Raw genomic sequence first — 22,040 nt, 5'->3', positions numbered from 1 at the left:
CACCAGGTATTATAGGAAAAACCATAAAGCCTTTGAACTAAAACAAACGCTGTTGTGACAGTGATGTACACTGTCTTGTTGGTATATATGTATGATTTGTATCACCTTCATGTTTCCAAACCGATATCATGAGCAGCAGCTTTTACAGCTGTGGCTCCAGCAAACATCAGCTGATACTAGAAATTAATTTTAAATAAATTATAACAACAGCTTATCAAGCTTGAACGTGCTGCTGTTGTTGTTTAGCGCAACATCCGCTTGTTTCCTGTTTCTGGCAAAGTGGGAGATAAACAAACAAGAGAGACGATCAACTGATCATTGATCAGTTTCATGATTGAAGTAGCAACAGGAGAGAGAGGAGAGAGAATGAGGGGAGAAGAGGCAGCTGTGCAACTTAAAGACAGAATAACTCCAGCTTTGTGTCTTTTTTTCATTCTAGCTGAAGTACGGGACGAATCGCGTTCCTTTTCCCCTCAATACGGATGTATTGTAATTGGTCCAGCCCAGAGTTGATCATGATGAATTGGCTAATCCACCACCTTTCATTGTTTATACCGTTACAATAACAAACAAACATAAAAATGAAAAATCACCATCCGCCGGTTCCAGTACAGCTGTGCGGTCAGCTGGTGGGTAACAGGCATCTCCGAAAATGTTAGAGCACTTATGGAAATATGTGATGTCTTGATAAATCGAGCAGGTATTTGCAGTTTACACAGCAACATTCTCACATGAAAATATCTTAAAAGTTTATTTTGTGACCCAGACAGAGTAATATTTCAAACTCCGCCACTGCCTCGATTGAGTTTTGGACGAAATGGATTCTGGGATATTGCATTTCGTCATTTCGAGCTGATTGGAGACCAGAACAGCCAATCAGATCTTTTTGCATCCAAGTCTGTGATTGGCTGGTTTTGTGGCACAGATATAACGGTGTAGAGAAAGAGTTGAGCGCGCACGGGCAGAAATGTTGAGAGCACCACATTGCCAGCGAGCAAGCGCAAATGCAAAAACTGAGCGAGAGGGGCTTCTATTGTGTGTGTATGGATAATAGCAAACACTGAAATACATTTTTTGCACGCAGGAATGAATTTTGTTCACTCAAATTCAGCTTTTCTTCGCTCAAAATAAATTTCTCCTCAAAATACAACACTTGCACCTGCAAACGTTTTTTTTACGTGCGCTCAGAATAGTGGCAAAAAAAATAACGCCATAGAAGTCAGGCGTCTTCTGGGAGCGCTGTGCCAGTCTTAACCTCAGTGGCAGATCATAAAAATCGGACCTGTATCCGGTACGATCAGATACAGTGAGAGTAACAAGGGAAAAAATTGTGCGCTGGCTGCGGCTCAGTGCGAGTAGGAGCAAGGGAAAACTTAGGCTGTGCGCTGAATTTGAGACGGAGCTAGTAAGAGGGCTGGTTTGAAGAAAAAAGACTAAGGATTTTTTCAGGAGTTTTTGCCCTGTTATCAAATATACGTTTTTTGTTGCGTGTGTTTTGGATAAAAAAACGGAGGTTTTTTTCAGAAGGTTTCCTGCTTGATTGCCTAAGGGTTGGGTGGGAGCCGCAGGGCGCTGAATTTGCGAAAAAAAGACGAAGTATTTTTTCAGGGGTTTTTGCCCTGTTATTGAATATAAGTTTTGGGAATAGAGGGGTCCCTATCAAGTAATGCTAAGGGGGATTTGTTGTGCGTTTTTGGAGAAAGACGGAGGGTTTTTTTCAGGAGGTCTCCCTGCTTGTTTGCCTAGGGGTTTTTGCTGGAAGCCGCGGTGAGCTTATTCTTGGGGGATTGCGAGAGTTTTTTGCGACTCAGACTTTGATTCTCATTTTTCTTGTTCGGATTAAACAAATGCAAATAAATTGAAATAAAGTTTTCCAACGAGGCATGCAACCTGTATGTCTCGCCATACTGAACATTACAAAAGCACACGTTTAACTAAGCACTTTTACTCTGGTTTAACACATTTTCACACACACACACACAGACGAGCACGGGCCCAGACAGAGGCGCGCGCACGAGCTCGCACAGGCGTGGGGGTGTGCGTGCACACACACGCACTGACCCACCAGCAGATGGCGTTTTTTAAGGATAAAAAATAAAAACTTTTTAATGGTTTAAAAATAAAGAATGCTATTTGATATAAAAACTTTATTTTTTAATAATCAAATAATTTATTTTGGGGGGAAAAATTAATGAGCTATGAACTAGCATATTTTGATGAATATCATAATTCTATGGCTACCATATGTTTTATTACTTCCTTTATTACTTCCTAGGGTCACAAATCACTCTGTTTGACATAAGGGGTATAATATCCCTCCTGACATTTAACGCACATCACTGGTAGCTTTCCATTTTGCTACTACAAAGATAATAGTGGATTAGGAATGAGTACAAATATAAAATCTTAACCTAAATAATGGTTTTATCACTATTTATGAAAAGCATTTAAAGACTTGACCTGTGTTAAACAGTTTAGCTGTAATTGCAGCTCAATCTGATTAACATAAAAAACACAAGATGAAAATGTGTGGTTTTAAAGTTTATGCAATAGGAAAAGACTACTTACCCAAAAGGGCTACAAGTATCCAAAGGATAGACAGGCGTATGAATTTTTGAGCCATTGGAAAAAAGAAAAAAAAATCAGCGTAAACACAGAAAAGACATCCAATGAAGGTTAGGAGTGCTCAAGTCCTTAGTTCTCAAAATCTTTGTACGGTTAGAATTCAATTGCCCTTCACAGGCAGTTTTAATCGTTAGCCACTCCTCCTCCTGTGGACAGTGCTAAAGTACAGGTCCCACCCAAAGAAGATAACCTAAGGGTTCACTTTTCAAGCCATTTATCTATTTATCAATTTTCCATGACATAGAGTATTTCAGTTATCATTTAAAAGTTGGTAAAAATAAAATGTGTCACTGATCTAATGCAATATGAAAACCATCCCAAGCCTTTATATTTACATTTCAAGAAGAAGGAAATTACCCTTTAACCACTCTTTTCTTGTTTAGCCACATTTTTACATGGTGATTTTTTTAAGTCTCTTTACTTTGCATAGTTCTCTGAAGTAAGAGTGTGTTTAAGTAATGTTCTTTAAATCTAAGGCTTACTTGAAATTGCATGGTTCCTTCTATGGTTAGGCCATATATAACTATAAATTAAACCTTTTCTCATTCTAACTTAAAAATCCCTTTTCAAAACTATACATGATCTAGATTCATTAATCACTAGTACTGATTGCTGAGTCGGGTAAGGAATATGTGCATATCAAATTATATCGAAACTCTAATTCCAGAACTGGAATGTGAAAAATCTACTTAATAAATAAGGAGGGAGCTTTAGAAGTTATTACAATTGTACATGGTAAAACACATCACACTTGCTATAAGGGATGTCACATTGTTCAACTGTACATGGCCAATAAAACAGGGTGGGGAGAAAGATAACATGAACTTTGATTTATAGACATCACAAGATATATGATAAGATGATCTATGTGCAAACAGCTGAGATAATAGAAAAAAGTATTTTAAAAAGACTTTTAAAAAGTTTTCCCATTAAGATCCAAAGTACCTTACCATTATACTTAAGTTGACCTTGATCACAATTGCAAATCTGAATCAAGTTGTGAACACCACTTCACCATTACCATGAATGTCAATGCTAAAACATAGCCTAAAGATAAAAATATCAAATCATAAATATATCATTTTCTGAAACATGCAAACAGACATGGAAATTAAGCATTGAAGCCAAAAACAGCTTCAACAATACCTTCAAGCATGAAAGTCAATATTTGGCACAACCACCTTTATTCTTCTACAATACCTGTATTAGAACAACAAACAAAAACTATTATCAAAGTACATGAAATGCTTTCCCAAGATTAGCAACAGATTGTGATTATGTGCTGGCTATAACAGCTCTGGATGGTGAGCAGTTAGAGCCTGTGGTGAGACTTGATGCGCTTGGTACTCCTGATACTAGTGGTGTGCGATACTGCATATTTTGGTATCTATCCGATACCAAGTAAATTTGGGCCAGTATCGCCGATACCATTACCGATACGATACTTTTCAATAAATAAGGTGGATGCCTCATTGAATTGCTAAATCGCAATTAATTTTCATGACCTTAAGTGTTTTTTGTGATGTTTCCTTTGGTATTATTAATTAGTTAAAACCCAGGACATAATTAGGAGAAATAATTTATTTATAATTAAATAAAAAATGTTTTATTATTGTGGCGGCTCGTGGTCTGCGATGCCGCTGCAGGTGAGATGGACTCACCTTCACTGCATCTACAATGATGCCTCGCTGGCTTAAAACCTGTGCGCTGCTTGTGCTGTTGTTGTTTTTGGTGTTGATCTGTACAGCTGGCAGCAGGAGGGCTGCAGCCATTGAATGTAGGCTACTGTTACAGCAACCGTGTGGACAGCGCGCGGCTCGGGGTGAGCCGGAGGCTGGCGCGCAAGTGCACGCAAAACAGTAAACAAATTAAAACAAATACTGTTGATAAACTAATACAAAAATTACAATTAAAATTCTCAACAACAAAAACAAAAACAAAAAATATAATTAATATGTAAACAACTTAACAACCCCCAAAGTGTCTAAGTCACGTGATGTGTCAGTGCAACACCGAAACATAAGAGTGGGGGAGAGGGAGCAAAGTGTGCCTGCTCTCCGCTGACACAGGAGCAGTGATTCCAGCAACCTGGTTGTTTCGTTTTTGCCGAAAGCACAGTGTTTTAAATGAGTAGAACTCAAAGTAAAGAATCAATATCACCAGGCTAGTATCGATCCGATACCGATGCCGACTTGGGATCGATCCATCCACCCCTACCTGATACGATATATGACACAGAGTCATTGTATTGCATGGGAATCCGCACATATGGCATGGGGAGCTATGTGGAAGTAAGATTATTTCAGTGTAATTGCTGGAAATGGCTCCATCATCTGTAATTATTATTTAAGAAATCTTCAGGAATAGTCCTCTAGTTTTCATGAAGATCTTATTTGGATGTTGGCTGACTTTTGCTCCATTCTCTGTCAACATGATCCCACACTGCTTCAATAATGTTGAGCTCCAAACCATAGAGCCTTCTTTAATTCATTTTAGTGTCAGTTGATTTCCAGGGTTTATTTTTTTATTTCACTTTAGTTTTTACTTTTTATTATATTGTATTAGGTTTGGTCTTTTTAATGAATATTTTAAACTGTTGTGTTTTATTACTGTATGGATGGCATCTGTCAAAGCAGGATTTGGGAAAATCAGTAAAGATGTTGCAATAAAAACACCGAACTTCTTGAAAACAGCTGACTACTATTTTGTAGGCATCCAAAGTTTAAATAAACACATCTCCCAAAGCCTCATCAGGTAAGTTGTAATACAGTTTTGTAGTAAAGATAAGGTAGATCTTTAGAGTTATAATACAATTTTAAAACTAAGGATATTTCATCTCTATTTTTTACATTTTAGTTCATTTTCCAAGTTCACCAAAGTGTTTTAGTTTCTTTGTTTTTTCAAAAGTCTAATTTTTCTTTTTAATTCAGTTGACTAAAATGTTTTTTTTTCACATGTTATAATTAGAGATGGACCGATCCATATTACCTATCGGTATCGGTCCGATACTGACCCAAATTCCTGGATCGGATATCGGCGAGAAATAAAAAATGTAATCCGATCCATTAAATATCAAAAAAGCACCTCACAAAACTTGCTACACAGCGTAACCCGGCTCATAACCGTAGCACTTTGCAGCAGTGTGCATCACTTGCTGTGTGCTACCAAACCAGCATTTCATCTTCCCAGAGAGAAGTAAAGCAAGTGTGTAAGTTCATCTCTGAATGTTTGTAAAACATTCCAGCATTAAGCTTAACAACCGATATATGGAGCGACTGCCTCTCTCTCTCTCCCTCTCTCTCCTGCTCCTACTTCAAACGTGAAACTGATCAATGATCAGCTGATCGGCTTTTCTGTCGCCAGTCCCTCTCTCTTGTTTGTTTTTCGCCCACTTTGCACCAGAAAGAGGAAACCAGCGGCTGAACAACAGCAGCACTATTAAGCTTGATAAGCTGTTGTTAGAATTTATTTAATATTACTTTCTACACCAGGATCTTTTTCTACATAGCTGACGGCTGGTAACTGTGCAGGGGCGGATCTAGCAAAGTTTAGCCAGGGGGGCCGATAGGGCATGAACAGGGAAAAGGGGGCACAAAGACATACTTTTCTTTCTTATTCTCATTTAAAATGTCGAGCTTTTAATAAATAATTATCTGACTCTTACACCCAAAGTTTTAATCTGATGTAAAATATATATATAAGTCCATTACTGTATATAGTAACTGTTAAGTCTAATATACCCTAAGCTATAGTACTTTTTCCTTTGGGAAGGTACCATCTGTGCAGTCTGCAATTTTGTTGAAGAAAGATGTTGAATCTATTTAATTATTCTTGAAAAATAATTTATTTCTGTGCATTCTCCTCCCTGCATCAAATTAAATTTGATTACATCAATTAAGCATCATGAGGTGGGGGTGGTTCCCTATTTTTTTTTTTGCTGGGAGTTTGCAACCCTATTAGTTAGGTTGCTTAATATTTCTGCTAAGTACTCTGCTTAGCAGAAATATTAAGTATAAATACTGTATAAATACTGCTAAGTTTATTAGATTAGTATTGCTGAACTATGAAATATTTTGGGGGCAGTGTATTTTTTACATACAGGTATAACAGAATAGCTTTAGTGTTGTTATTTATTTAAACTTGAGTATAAACTTAAACTTTATCCATAAAATCATCACATTCTCTGTAAGATTAAAGTCAACTATTGAACGGCGTATATTTTGGAGTAAAGGCTTTAAAACCAAGTTAGTACAAACATCACTAATGTCACATAACTTTCCCGACATGTGGCCAACAGTAATGTTTTAATGTTCTTCATTATAAAAAAACATTTGCGCATAAATAAGTGACATAATATTCAGTACTTACTTCTGAAAGTTTACTCTTCGGTGGCTCCGCTTCCGCCGTTTTTTTCGGCAAAATTATCCACACCACAGCCGCGCTATGAAATCTGGGATATGTTGGGCCATGAAGGCTACACCGACCCATCCTTAAAATTCAGGGAAATTAAGGATGCATTTGAGGGCCGCATTTCGAGCAGCCTTTGAATTGGGACAGCCTTCGTCGTGTCGCTGTGACGTAATCGGCCTTAAAATGCGGCCTTTAAGGCTGCAGACCCCAAATCCGGTCATTGGTACATCCTGGCTTGTGTAGTTACTAGGTAACAAAAGCTCAACACTGCCCCTAGCGTCCTGGAGCACTTCCGTTGTGTTTTGGAGTTTGCAAGTGTTTTGGAGTTTGCAAGTGTTTTGGAGTTTGCAAGTGTTTTGGAGTTTGCATGTGTTTTGGAGTTTGCAAGTGTTTTGGAGTTTGTACGTGCTTTGTCTCTAGGGGCCACCGTAACATTCAGATACTATTCATCTGCAGTATTTTTTCTCTCTCCGTTTATTATCCATGTGACCAGTTTCCTTAGATTTTTTTAGAACATACTGTAGACCATATTGAGATACAGTGGTGTGAAAAGTGTTTGCCTCCTTTCCTAGTTTTCTGTATGTTCGTCACACTTAAATGTTTCAGATGAATAAACAAATTAAAATATTAGACAAAGATAACACACATAAACACAAAATGCAGTTTTTCTAAATGAAGCTCTTTATGATTAAGGGGAAAGAAAACCAAATCCAAACCTACATGGCCCTGTATGAAAAAGTGATTGCCCCCTAAACATAATGACTGGTTACGCCATCCTTAGCGGCAACAACTGCAATCAAGCCTTTGCGATAACTGGCAATGAGTCTTTTACAGTGCTGTGGAGGAATTTTGGCCCCCTTATCTTTGCAGAATTGTTGTAATTCAGCCACACCGGAGCGTTTTTGACCATGAATCGCCTTTTTAACATCAGGCTACAGCATCTCAATCAGATTCAGATTGAATCAGATCAGGTCAACCCATATGGAAAAGATATATATAAATCTTATAAAGTTTGTATCTGTCTTGTGTGAAACTTGTATGAAAAGCATTCAAGAGTGAAAACAGATATAAGATCCTTTGAAAAATTATATAATGAAACTTGCATGTTTTGGATACTTACTAAAACAATATATGAAAGTAATGAGAAAGTGGCCACTTTCATGAGTAAATCATGTAAGCCTTATATGATTTACTCATGAAAGTGGACACTTTCATGAGTAAATCATATAAATTTTTACTATTTCTTTTCCATATGGGAATTGAGCTATTTGTATATATTAGAGCTATTTCTTATATTTTGTGAACTTTCTAATTGTCAAGAGATGTATTCTAAAGACACTTCTTCAGCTGAGAGTCAGAGAGTGGAGACACACACACACTGCAGATTTTACTTGCAAGGGCAGTCACAGAGCGCTCACACGAGAGTGGGGGCCCTGTGATGTGTGCTCTGAGATTGCTCCCGTCTTTATTTATATACAAGGGTAATACAATAGTGAATACGTCTGTTCGTAGACAGAGGAATGTTGATGCGTATGTAGGTGTATGTGTGTGTGTGTGAGATTCTGAAGGAAACGGCCCCTCTTCTTGTTAGGGAGTGAAGAAGAGCGTTCAGCTCTCCTCTTCCTGGTAGGGAGTGAAACTGCATGTTCAGCTGTTATTATCGCTGTGGGAAGAAACTTATAAAAGAGAACAGAACAAGTCTTGTAGTGAACAACAGTCTAAGTTAGGGGTGGGCAATCTCAGTCCACGAGGGCCGGTGTCCCTGCAGGTTTTAGATGTATCCTCGAACCAACACAGCTGATTTAAATTGCTAAATTGGCTCCTCAACATGTCCTAAAGTTCTCCAGAGGCCTGGTAACGAACTAATCATGTGATTCAGGTGTGTTGACCCAAGGTGAGATCTAAAACCTGCAGGGCCCTCGTGGACTGAGATTGCCCACCCCTGGTCTAAGTCATCAAAAGGTCATCATGCAGTATTCTATCATATGCAAACTTATATCATTAAAAGTTTATACTGACTACAAAGTGCAATTTTCTAATGACACTAATATATTGTATAATTTAATTAGTTCAGTCTGTTACTGTTGTTAGTCCCCTTCAGCTTGAGGTCATAAAGAGATGGCTGGACATTCTCCATCAGGATCGCATCAGGAAGAATTTATGATTACATTTACCACAGCAAGCCTTCCAGGTCCTGAGGCAGCAAAACAGCCCCAGCCATCACACTACCATCATTGTATTTTACTGTTGGTATGAAGTTCCTTTTCTGAAATGTTGTGTTAATTTTACACCAGATGCAATGGGACACAAACCTTTCAAAACATTTAACTTGTGTCTCATCAATCCACAGGTATTTTTTGAGTATTTTCCCAAAAGTCTTGGATATCATAAAGACCGCTTTTTTCCCACAGGGCCATGTAGGTTAGAATTTTTAAAAAAAATTTTTTTACCTTTAATAATTAATACCTTTTGTGTTTACTTGTGTTCTCATTGTCAAATATTTTGAATTACTTGATGATCTGAAACATGTTAGTGTGAAAAACATACAAAACAATAAGAACTCAGGAAACACTTTTTCATACCGCTGTATTTTGGACTCACCTTGTTGGTACAAAAAAACTAAGTGGAGTTTTGTTTTGTTTTTAAGACAGGCTGAAACACCTAATGAATCTAAGGTCCACTACTGATGATGTGTCCTAAAGTTTTAATATTAAAATCTAGATCAGTTTTCTAATCCCAAAACCTAACCAGGGAAGTTAAAAAGAAACTAAAAATGGAATTATAGCTTGTGATAAAAGACCGAAACATCCTGTGGAGTTGAGGCACACAACGATGTGTCCCATTGGTAAAGTTTCCAGGCTGCCTTTTCTCATAGTAGCCATTCCTCAAGACTTTCTCCATTTTTTTAATGTATTTATTTATGCAAGTTTCAAAATTTTTACACATTCACAAACAGCGGGACAGAGGAACACAGACAATAAAGACAACAAAAAAAATCAAAAACAAAAAACAGGAACAAAAAAAAAACAAAAAATCAGACGTAGATAACCGAATTTCTTCCAGGTATAAACAGGAGACCATCTCCTCGAGCCACCTCTTGAAGCAGGGAGGGGAGGCAGATTTCCACTCCCCCAGAATCAGACGTTTGGCAATCACCATACCAAACATGAGGGCCTGTTGAACAGCAAAGGGAAATGCCAAGGAGTCGCTGGAACAGCCCAGGATCACCACAAGACAGTCAGGATACAGTTGCCTATTGTAAACAATGCTATAGAAACTAAAAATACTAGTCCAAAAGGCTGTAAGCGTAGAACAGGACCAAAAAAGATGGCCAAGAGTACCGTCCACAAGTTTACATTTATCACATTTGGGGGAAGACTTTCTCCATTTGAAGCGATGCATTATCAGGGATTGTAACATCTAGTCCTTTTGTTGAATAAAATATAGTGGCTAAAGACATAATTTAAAATGGGTTCTTTGCTAAGTTGTCTGTTATGTGTAGACATAACACTTGCTTTTTTGATGTTTAAATAATCCATAAATTAGTTTTAAGTGACAAAACAAACAAAAAGATTCCTCTGAAATGTTCGGATACAACAACTGGAAATGAGTGAAAAATCAGCCAACGTCCAAATGAATCAAGAGGTGGCTCGAAACCTTTGCATGTTACTGAATGTGTCCATTTGCAAAATTTTTACTAAAAACATAGATAAATCTGACTAATGCAAACAGAAATGTTATATGAATGAATAATGTTACTACTTGTTTCTTGAGTGAGTCTTTAATCATGAACTACAGAAGTAGTTTTATTGTCTCTTTATTGTCTAATAAGTGTGCGTGCAAATGCAGATATCTACCTACATTGTAGCTACGTGTTTTGCCAGAATGTTTTGTAGACATGCCATGACTACGCGGCAATAACAGCAAAACCTCTTGCAAAATCTAAGTCCAAAGTCACCTATAACTCTACGCATCTGTATCCCCACCCAAGGTGTTTCTTCTGACAGTGACGCATATCCCACCTATGATGACTGTGATTAAGAACATGATTTTCATGAAAGGAAAGGAGGGTGATAACAGCTTGGCACAAAAAGTCAGCGCTAATCATTATCTTGAAGAACCCTTGTCCTTGAAGGCTCCTCAACTGATTGGTTTGATTTTTTTTTTTCCGACAGCCAATAATGTAGCATCACAGTTCATGACTCAAATAATATCACATAAGTCACCATTAAAATAGCTTTACTGCTTCTTGACGTAGGCTTGCAAATCTGGAAGTATGATGTGTCAAAGATCATTCTTCCAAAACATCCATTTACAAGAGTATAGCTCCAAACGTGAGTCAGTCACTGCACACGTCCTGTGTTAAAAAGCCATTGTCTTTTGGTCACTAGCTGATTTACCCTTCATTTGAACAGGTGTTCAGTCTATTTCAGTCTCAGGAGTGTGTTGAATCGCTTGACCATGTTAGTGTTTTATGCACTCATATGATAAATGGGTTGGGTTGCTATGCAGTTAATTCTGGTAGCTGATTGATCAACAAATCATTGCTCAGGTTTTGGTTACTAAAATTCTAGTATTTTGTTTCCATATAAGGACTAATTGGCAGGCATTTGTGTCTGTGCAATGTGTCAACGCCGTCTACACATAACTGTATTCTGACCTCTAAACACCAATGTAGCAGAAACTGTGAACTTAAACCTGAGGCTTTAAAACTGGAGGCCGCAAACCTGTGTGCTGCATTGTATCTTATGTCATATCTGGTTCCAACATTTGGAGAGCCATGATGTGTTAGTCCAGAGTCCTCTGTGATTGTAATTAGGTGATGAGCTTGACATCATTTTCACACTATAAGTGATCCCTCATCATTCGCTTACAAGCTTTATAACAACTCCCCATTCATCATTCGGGTATTTACATAATACTGGCCTTTTGAGACTGAAAGCCATTATTTTCCATCAATTATCATTGGGTATATTTATGACAACCCTTTGCAACCTATTACCAGGCAAGAGCATAGCTCTGATAAATTTTGGATTGCATGTCAGAAAATTATTTACTTTATATTTCTCACCACCGGTCACTATTCAGAGCAGTGGCGAGACCTAGAATCACCTGGTAATGCTCATACGCCCGATACAGATAACAGTTTACGGGCATGGGAATTAGCATATGTGGCACGAAGGCTATATGGAAGCAAACATGGGAATATATCAACGAGATTATAACTCGCCCCCATCGTCTGGCAGCAGAGCCTCTTGTCAAATAATACTGTAATAAAAAATTTAATCGTGTCCGTGGAGGGATCGCATCAGAGACTGTAAACTGTATTTACAAACCCAGTTCCTTGTTGCCAAAATGGAAGCTTCTAGTGCGTTATTTAATGTTGGTAAGTGCTAATATATTTGCTCCTATTTAAATTCAGTAGACATGGACTACATAAGAGGGCCAATAGCTGTTATTATGACACCAGAATCTGAATAGTTAAAAGCACCCAGTTATATTTATGTGAATACAGTAGACTGCTTTGATATAGTACTGATATCTGAAGTTAAATTCTTCTAGTCTATGTACTGATCCTTATCAATAAGCATTTCTAATCAACAGTATTGAGGAATCTTTTGGATTTTGATACTTCTGGGAGACATAACGACAAATGTGCTATTTTTTGTAACAAAAAGTTTTTATTGGCTTCTCTAATCCGTTCATCATCTCAATAACAGGTACAGCCTGGGAAATCGTATCACATGGGGTCTAGAACAAATAAGACAAAGGAACGGGGAGGCCTCTGCTACAAAATTTGGTATTGAGGTGACAGTCAGAAAAAAAGCCATACAAAAAAAATGTCTTTATCATGCATACTGAAGGAAAAAAAAAAATGAACACACGTTTTTAGTGTTTTTGTACATTTTTGTAAACAATATCCTTCTAGAGATCATATCAAAACACATTATGGCAAGTAGCAAAAATAAGGGATATAACATGAGAAAAATGAATGTTCTATGAGGCATCTATAATGCAACACTGCTTGGCGTGGATGTTTTTTTACAGAAAAAAAAAAGAAAGAAATACATTTGCATTTTGATGAGTCATTTGCTCTATTATTGTAAACACAGGCAGTGTTAAATGATTATACAATATGTCGAAACTATACTACAAATATTCCCACTACATACATGAAACGCGTGTCCCTGCTTTTTTTTTCTTTTTTTATGCTTTAGTGATATGAGGTATATTTAGGTCAATCTTTTTGTCTTTCCCCCCCCCCTCCATTTCACCCACTCTTTTTTTCTTTTATTCCCCTCTACTTTAAAAGCATAGTGTGTGTTTGGAGTGAAGTGGCTGGTCAGTCAGTCTTTGTTCCCTGTGATCTGAGCAGCTTCAAAGTCTCTTGGCTGTGGAGCTCACAGACATAGGAAAAGGAAAGAGGAGGGGGGCTACAGCTCACAGGAAATCAACTAAATTAAATATCAACCCTGGCTGCCGGGACAAAATGGCTTTAGCCACGGAAGACAAAGAAGGCCATTGTTTATTCTTGTGAGTGCAGGGCTGCATTTATGGGGAAGGGAGGTGGACATAACTTTTTCTCTTTCTTAACTGTATAACCGAACCGATTCCTTGGAGTTACTACATCAGTGTGTTTTAAGCAAATCATAACAAATGAGAGGGATTGGCTGTAGGTCCGGTGATTACTTGCCTTAAAGAAAAAAAAAGAAAAGAAAAAACAAGAAATCTGCAAAGTCAGTTGTGACTAGTGAAAAATAAATAAGATGGTAAAAGTATGCTGTCAACATACTCATACGTTTAAAGATATAGGGGTTCCAGCATGTCAGCCCATCTCTCGAAAACACTTAAATACAAAGAGGTACTCTCAAAATATTGTATAACAAAAATTATGGCAAATCTTTTTTTTTTTAACATCACCCGAAAAACCGTAACAAAATAAAAAAAAAAAAAACAACCCAACCCCCCCACCCAAAATCTTCTAGCCTTGAGAAAGGCATCACATCAAAATACATTTAAATGCCCACGGTCATGCCTAGTCAAACCCTATCAAAGCCCATCAAATAACCCACCCTCACCTCCCTCCCCATTACCCACCCCTCTATCCCTCCCTCCCCAAATCCCATTCACAGTTTTCTCCTCTTAAAATAATATTAATAATCATTAGCATAATAATGACGTATCACATATGCAAATTGAATGGGTTATTGTTGTTTCCAATGATGATTTGTTTTTGTTTTTTTAAAAAGTGCTTGTTTCATTCCACTGACACAAATGAACAGCAAGGAGTGGAGTAGAAAAAGTGGTGAAAATAACCCAAAAATAAAAGAAGGAAAAAAAGAAGTTAAAATCACTTCTGCAACAGCACGTTGAAAAGATCGCAGAGACTGGCGTTCACTCTCAAAACAGACAGCTGTAACGGTGGTGCAGAGTTACTTTGACAACCAAGCTGCTGTGCAGAAGCAGAGAGTGTGTTTGTACATACTTCATCAACTGACACTGACCAATCAGTGATGTTCAAACATCCTCTTCACTTCAGAGCAGTGTGAAAACAATGCACTAGACTTTGCTACAAATCATCCTAACTGATGTACATGTGGTGCTCAACTAAAAAATAAAAAAAATAAAAATAATAATAATAATGTGAATGTCTTCACATTTACAAAACAGTACCATAATCTCGACAAAGCTACACGCAGTAGAAACCATAGATGATCACCTATTGTAATTCGTTGTTCTGACAAGTTAAATAAACCCACCCCTCCTAAAAAAAATGAAGAAAAAAAAATCAAAGCTTTGAAGTATCAAGAATACCTGTAAAACTGTGCTAATTGCATCTCATAATACAAAGTCTTATTACACAATTTTGCCTATTTTCCTGAGTTAATACGTTTCTTGTAACAGACAATATATACTTTTTTTGCCATTTGAATTCTGGGCCTTTCCCTGACACAAATGTTATTATTACTGAAATCATCAACACTATTATTACTTTACAATTGTATGATGATTGGTAAAACAAGGGTACAGAAGATGAAGGAAAAAAAACAAAAAAAAAAACAGCAAGTTCATAGCTACCATCTAAATGTTTTAAATTACATTTATATCTACGGTACGTTCATATCAAAAATCACTACTCTTGAACAGAAAATTAAGCAACTACATAATAAAAATGATTTTTTTAAAAAAAAAATTGCATTTGAGGCCATGGAAGACCCTCCCTGGTCATTTCTGTATTAACATTTAATGGCAGTGTTAAAAAAAAAAAAGTTTGCTACAAGAACAAAATTAGGATGGTGGAGGGGGGGCTTTTATGAACAGTAACAGAACAGCCCCCCCTTACTGGATACACCTCGTTTGACCCTTATCTGAAACTTTGGCTTGTCGGGGTTTTTGATCCTGTACTCACTGGCTCACTGATGTCAGCTAACAAACTGGTATACCCTGAGAATTCTGACACTGGAGTCCGTATTCGATGGTCGACCTCTGTCCCAGGATCACTGCCGTAGCTCAGAGGGGTCCGACGTCCTGACTTGAATTGGGAGCCAAAGGCTTGGGCGAAGTTCTCAATCTGGTATGTGGTTTCTTTTGGGGGGTTCAGTGGGGACAGGTCTGGGTAGGTGGAGCCATTTGTGGGTGCTGGAGCGCTTCCTCCAGCCTTGGATTGCTGCCCCTTGGAGCTCTCTGCCGGGGCAGTGAGGTCCTGGGGAGGTAGGTTGAAGGTGCCAGGTGAGTGCTGCTTCTCCAACTGCTCAGTGAGCTCCTGAGATGGAGTCAGCTGCTGGTGGCTAGCGGATTCCAAGCTTAGGTGGTAGCCTGTCTGGGAGGGGGATCCAACGAGCATACCATAGTGGGATTTTGAGGAGGACGAGGAGGAGGTTGATGAAGGAGCAGCGATGGGCAGCGGGGAGGAGACAGCAGGCGGGTAGCCACAGTCCAGTGGGGATGTGGTGTACACGTGTTTGTCAGAGAACAAGGGCCCTGTGGGACTGGAGCTGCTCGAGAGGAGCGGGAAGGGCCCTGTTGCACCGAGGCTGGGGAAGGGTCCGCTATGGCTGGTGCGTTCCAGAGCCTGCAGGAGGAACTTTGAGTACTCGCTCATCACTGCCGTTTTGTCACCACCATTCGGCGAGTCATCCTCCAACTCCGGAGTAACAGGAGCTGCTGGCTGAAGGTCCACATGGTGTGGGTGGTCTGACAGGTCAAAAGTCACATCATGGTGGTGTGTTCCCTCTGGTTTATGGCTATAATGGTCTAGCAGGCTTTGCAATACCTCATCTGGAATGCCCGACTTGTCGTGCTTCAGTTCCAGCGGCGAGGAGTCTAGCATGGCCAGGGTGGGCTCAGGTCCCAGGGAGCCCTGTATTACGCTACTGCCCTGGGATGCCATGTGCAGGGAGCCAGCTCCAAAGTCATTGTTAACTGCATGGAGGTAGCGCCGCTTTTTCACAAACTGCATTGCATCGTCATAGTTGCTGCTGGTGGTGGGCCCCTGCTTGTTGCCCCCGGGTCCCTGAAGCAGACCCATGTTATCTAGGCCAGAAGCCTCCACGTGATCCATGGAGCTGGGCTTCTGACCCAACAGTTTTTGTCCATCAGAACCATCTTCCAGAGAAAGGAGGCCCTTATCAAGTCCCTTACGGCCAGCCTTTTTAAACACCAATTTGGGAGTACGTCCCTGCATGACCTGGTCAGAGCCCGAGGGGTCCATGCTGAAATCTTGCAGGCCCAAGTCACGGGCCATCCCCCCAGAAGATGAGGCCGCTGCCGCCGAGGCATTCTTCTTTCTCTTGCGTTCGCTGCCCTCCCCATTTTTGGACTTTGCTCTCCTGCGTCCAGAGGTGGTAGAGTTTCCCTGAGTGAGTGAATAGCTGCCCTGGCCTAGCTCTGCTTCGCTGAGCTCCAGCATGCTTGGGTCTAGGCCCTTCTTTATGGCTTCTCCACAAGTCCGTTTGTGCTTCAGTAACCGGTCTGTTCTTGAGAAAAACTAAAAGAGAGAAATGTGGGTTTAGTCTCCGCTGATGGACATTAGTATCTCTAAAATCCCCTTTTTGAAATTTTAACAGAAAATCCACTGCAGTGGTAAGCAGCTGGGAACATAACCACTGAATTTGAACAACAGAACTTTATATTCGCTGACCTCTTGTGTGATACAGCTAATCCCATTAAGACCAGGGCTTACGAGTGGCTTAGATATAAATGCTCAGATGCAAATTATGATAATATATGCACAACTGAAAGAAAAGGGATTTCAAACATATTTAAAAGCTCAAGGAAATGTACACAAAACTAAACAGAGAGAGAGACTACAAAGTGCCTACTTGTTGGCAGGTGTCGCAGCGATATGGCTTCTCGCCACTGTGTGTCCTTTTGTGCCTCTCCATGTGGTACTTCTGGATAAAGCGCATGTTACACTGGTCACAGCTGAAAGGTTTTTCCCCTGAAAAATACAGCAGTGACAGCATCAGGGCCTGTGCAACTCCCAACAAGTTTACAAAATAAACATGCTGTTCTGGTCGAGCCATTTATTTGAGTTACTGTGTCGGGACTCACCACTGTGAATCTTCTCGTGCCGCTGGAGCAGGTACTTCTGAATGAAGCTCATGTTACACTGACTGCACCGGAAAGGCCTCTCACCTGTGCAGTCAAGAGTACAACCATCCGCTCACCACATTAATTAGATCCCAGCCCGCGCCATAACTGAAGTCACAATAAAATCTATGCTATTCTGGTCAGGTTGAGTAAATATAAAGAAACCTGTGAGAGACGTGTAGTAACCAGTAGATATAACAACATATTAGCATGTTTGAGAAACTGCACTGCATTACAGATATAGCATTGCAAAGATGCTATTACAAATCAATGTCTGTAATAATAGAAAAACAAGGAAATGGTTTCAAAATAAAAATCATATTGGATGGATTTTCCGTTAAATGGTTTATGAGTTCTACTTCAATGAGCTAAGTAAGGAATTCCCAGCACAGAGAATGATTAAGATTTCCAGATAGACATGAGTAATCCGTGACTCAACGCTGGCTTTAGTGACTGTCTGGTTTCAAAAGAGGCCCCAGGTGCTTGCGGTGAAGAGCACAACACCACATATGTAGATCCGTCACATCACATCACTAATCCAAATTTCATTTTCATTCCTCAAATTCTGGTAACAGATCTTTACCCCTAATGGCAGATTCCAGCTGCCTTGAAATGAATCTGGAGCTATGTGATTTATACAAACTTCAGATGTGTTATAAAGCAAAGAGACACATGAAACAGGCACTGTCTCTTGTAGCTTTCTCTGTTCTGTTACTGATTTAACGCATCTTTTTTGCATCTCTCATCACTTCATATCCCCCCAACTTAAAGCATTGCAAAGCAACTTCAACAAAAAAATCATTTGAATGTATTTATTGTTTAAATGCATGAAAACAGTGCCAAGAAGCACTGAAAGTCTCTCACCTGTGTGTATGAGCACGTGTCTACGCAAGTGGTAGGAGCTGCGGAAGGCAGCATTACAGTGCTCACAGATATGTGGTTTAGAGTTGGGGGATAGGCAGGCTCCCTCTGCATCCAGCATCAAGTTCTAGAAGGGGAAAAAAACAGAAACAAAATACAAAAAACATGAGTATAAGCTCATAATAATAATTTGCTGATTTGAATCAACACTGTAGGATACCTTTCAACTAACAATGCACATCATTTTCTTGTATAATGAGTCTAGAAAAGTAACCGACCTTTGCAGCATCACTGCGTTTCCTTCGAGCTTTGCCTCCCTGTCCATCTCCATTGCTCTTCCGTCCTCTTCTACCTGATGACTCTTTTGGCTCTTTAACTTGTCTCCCAGACATCTAAAGGCAAACACAACAAGCATTGGATTATTTAATTTAGTTCAGTTCATTGCGGTTCTTATAGTCTTTGAGCAACTGTAACCACATAATTTCCTTAGGGACTAATAAAGTATTCTGATTCTGATACACGCAGTTAACAGGTGGCTGTTATCACTGCTGTCACAGCCAACCAGGCACCATTATATGAAAATTTCCACCCTGAAAGTAAAGGGAAGAAACCAAGCAGAAACAAGGAAACTGGAAAGTTTTACACTAAACTAAACAACAATAAATCTGAAATAATATTTAAAAAAAGTGACCCCATCTCACCGGTTCTCCAAGGGTGCGGACATTGCTGAGGCTGAGGTCATGCAGGAGCATGTTCTGGTGATTTTGGTGGTGGGTTCCAAAAGACATATCTGCCATGTCGGTACCACTCTTCCCCGCGCCCCCTCCACCACAGTTCACCCCCTGTGCTCCACCCACGCCGTAGAGGGGCATACGGTAATCCAGCTCACTTGGCCGCTCCTGCTTAATGCCCATGCTGTGAAGGAAGCCCCCTGTGTTTGCAGCAGTGCCGCCCTGGTGTTCTGGAGGTGAGTCACGTTCTTTCTTCAGGATCATCTCCTGGGGCAACTCGCCCATGACGGACTGCGAGGCCAGCCGTGTAAAGCTGGTGACTGGCGGTAAGTGGCTGAACATAAGCATACCTGGTGCAAAATTGGGGTCCATGCCTCCGTTTCGCAAAAACTCATTGCCTATCTTGTCCTGAATAATACTCATGGTGGTAGGTTTCCTTTGTGCAGGGGAGGAGGGTAATTAATCTAAAAAGGAATGCAGGAGGAGAATATCCTGAAAGGGAGAACAGATAAAAAGCCGTGTTCATGATAACAGGCACGAGAGTTCACAGATCCAAACAAACCACTTCATTTTGATGTGTGTCCTTATCACAGGATCACTTCCTCAATCTATAACAGCTACAAAGCAGAGCTACAACAAATTAAACCATTATTGATTAAATAATTCCTACATATTGGCTAATTACCTAATTATTTTAACTCTACTACAAACCCTTTCTGCCCTATAATAACCTCTATTTTTTTCTACATCTTTAAACTTTTTATTTATTACATAATTTTCTAGGACTGACCAAACCACTGGGTTAACTGAAAACCTCAGGGTATGATTTGCACAAATAATATTCAGTTTCCAAAGGGAATTTTTTTTTAAAAATCGTGCGATATGTCTTACTTAAAACAAATACCTCACTTTATAATTTACAACCAAGCATAATAAAAGATCTATTACAACAATAGACTGAATTACTCTATAATAACTTGCATCAACACACTCAATATACCACAGAATTTGACATGTTTCATCAAGAAATTTCAGTTTGAAAATTGTGTGAATGAAGATTTTTGATTTTACACAAAGGAATACAGGTATTTTCTGAATATACCAGAAAAGACATGGTAAGGATTAATATAAATGCATGTGAGCTTAGTGAAGTAAAGCCATAGAAACCCCAAAACTGGGCACTAAAACCACACCATTTCTATTCAATACCAGCAGGAGGAGGTGGGGAAAAAAAAATCAAAGATTGCATCTGAAATATTTAATCCTCCTCACGTATTGTTCTACATCTGACTCCACATGTGACTTGGACGGCAGCCAAAATAAAATCGGCGTAGTAGCTTGATCGCTTAGACGTGCATCCCTATTGTTTTGCACTTTGATGCATGCTGGACCACCCCGCTTGCATCTCTGACTAATAAACCCAGCATGAGCGCAAAAGCTGGAGGCACTGGGCTGCAGTACTGGCAAATTAATCGGCTGAGTACACTTGCCTAAAACAAACGATATTTAGGTCAAATCGTGCCAGACATTAGGAGTGATTTTACGCAGACACAGTCGGGGGACTGTAAGCGCGGTGTTTGTGGAGAACAAGCAGAGTAAGAATTTATTGTTTGGTCTGCACCAGCTGACCATTTGGCTACGTGACACTGCTGTTCAACAGAAAGCGGATGAGCTTTTGTGATGCATAGTAGTTAGCCAGCTAGTTAGCATAGTTAGCTACCCGACTAACCACAATGAGACAACGCATCTCTGCGACCTCAATCAAAACAATCGCCTAAAAATGTCCCAGAAACGAAAGATCAGCCCCTCAAATGAAAATCACAGCAATACCCAGAGTTACAGGACTCCAAATAACCGTGTGTGTGGTCAGCAATTCATAATTTGATAAGAAATATAATCTTTTAGCATGTTACCTATAGTTGCTATCAAGCTAGCTCACGCTAAAACAGCACCACTGATCAAGGTGAATATTTATGAAATTAACCAGTTTCATTATTTGTAGGGAGCTTTTTAAAAAGTGAACTGGCACGTTTTGGGCAGGAAAATACAAGAAATGGCTAATAACGTGAAGTTAAAACGGACGCTGGCTTTGAAGTGAGCTCAGCGAAACGAAACGCTCATTCTCCAATTCCCCAGCTTTGATGACGCTCGTGAAATCAAATCTGTCTGGCTGCGAGCGACGCTGGCGCTCCGTTTATTGATAGCTAACTTTAGCTGCAATTAAAACCACACAATGCTCACCGGGACAGTCGGATATCAAATCATTCCTCCCCGTTTCCCCTCGTACATGCGGACTTCCGACCTAATAAGCGAGCTACATGAAAACTGCGTGCTTTGCAGCAGCTGTGTTTATAACAATCAACTTGCCACGAGCTAGCTCGTTAGCCGTTAGCTGCCCCGACTGAAAACCCGCATTACGGCCCGTGGAAGAGAAACAATGATGCTGGCTCTCCGTGCATCCCCCGTTTGCGCCGAGCCAGACAATCGTTCGCACGAATCTGTACAAAGTCCTAAGAGAAAATCGCTCCGATTAAAAACCAATTTAATTTCCCACTCACCTACACATGACCGCACCTGGTTTCAAACGTGCCCGTATTCTCTCTGTAATCGCCGCTTTGGGGTTTTATTGCCAAAACATTGTTCTCCGGCGGTCGCTGTTTTCTTCCATCTTGTCCTGGCGCGGGGAATTATGGGTGTCGCGGACGGGTCGTGAGAGGAGACAGGCGAAGTGCTGCTGAGGTTTCAGAGGTGCTCAACTATGCTGCTTTAGAAACTCCGTGTATTACAGAAGCGTATAACGATACTGCCTCACTATAATGA

At 39.8% G+C, this 22,040-nt stretch overlaps 1 protein-coding gene across 2 annotated transcripts; it reads right to left on the bottom strand.

The window, feature by feature from the left end:
* Positions 1-13,293: 13,293 nt before the first annotated feature.
* znf281b (zinc finger protein 281b) lies at positions 13,294-22,034 on the bottom strand. 2 transcript variants are annotated; one of them, XM_085170639.1, is made up of 7 exons: positions 21,779-22,034; positions 19,191-19,712; positions 18,768-18,881; positions 18,493-18,616; positions 17,590-17,673; positions 17,358-17,476; positions 13,294-17,023 (listed from the first exon to the last, which is right to left on the bottom strand). In XM_085170639.1, exons 2-7 carry the CDS (start codon positions 19,641-19,643, stop codon positions 15,401-15,403), a joined length of 2,517 nt encoding a protein of 838 aa, XP_085026765.1. In that variant the 5' UTR covers positions 19,644-19,712; positions 21,779-22,034; the 3' UTR covers positions 13,294-15,400. The 2 variants fall into 2 exon arrangements, with proteins under 2 accessions (XP_085026765.1, XP_085026766.1); XM_085170640.1 differs by lacking the exon at positions 21,779-22,034 and adding an exon at positions 21,462-21,772.
* Positions 22,035-22,040: the final 6 nt, after the last annotated feature.

The sequence above is a fragment of the Neolamprologus multifasciatus genome, chromosome 8 (assembly GCF_963576455.1).
Source record: "Neolamprologus multifasciatus chromosome 8, fNeoMul1.2, whole genome shotgun sequence".
NCBI lineage: Eukaryota > Metazoa > Chordata > Actinopteri > Cichliformes > Cichlidae > Neolamprologus > Neolamprologus multifasciatus.
This window is presented reverse-complemented; position numbering and strand designations above follow the sequence as displayed.

Excerpts from the sequence above, each read along its gene's own strand:
- znf281b (XM_085170639.1), bottom strand. The coding sequence starts at position 19,643 with ATGAGTATTATTCAGGACAAGATAGGCAATGAGTTTTTGCGAAACGGA. Across the intron at positions 18,617-18,767 it reads AACGCAGTGATGCTGCAAAG|AACTTGATGCTGGATGCAGA; the intron begins GTCGGTTACTTT and ends TTCCCCTTCTAG. Across the intron at positions 17,674-18,492 it reads ACACGTGCTCATACACACAG|GTGAGAGGCCTTTCCGGTGC; the intron begins GTGAGAGACTTT and ends TTGACTGCACAG.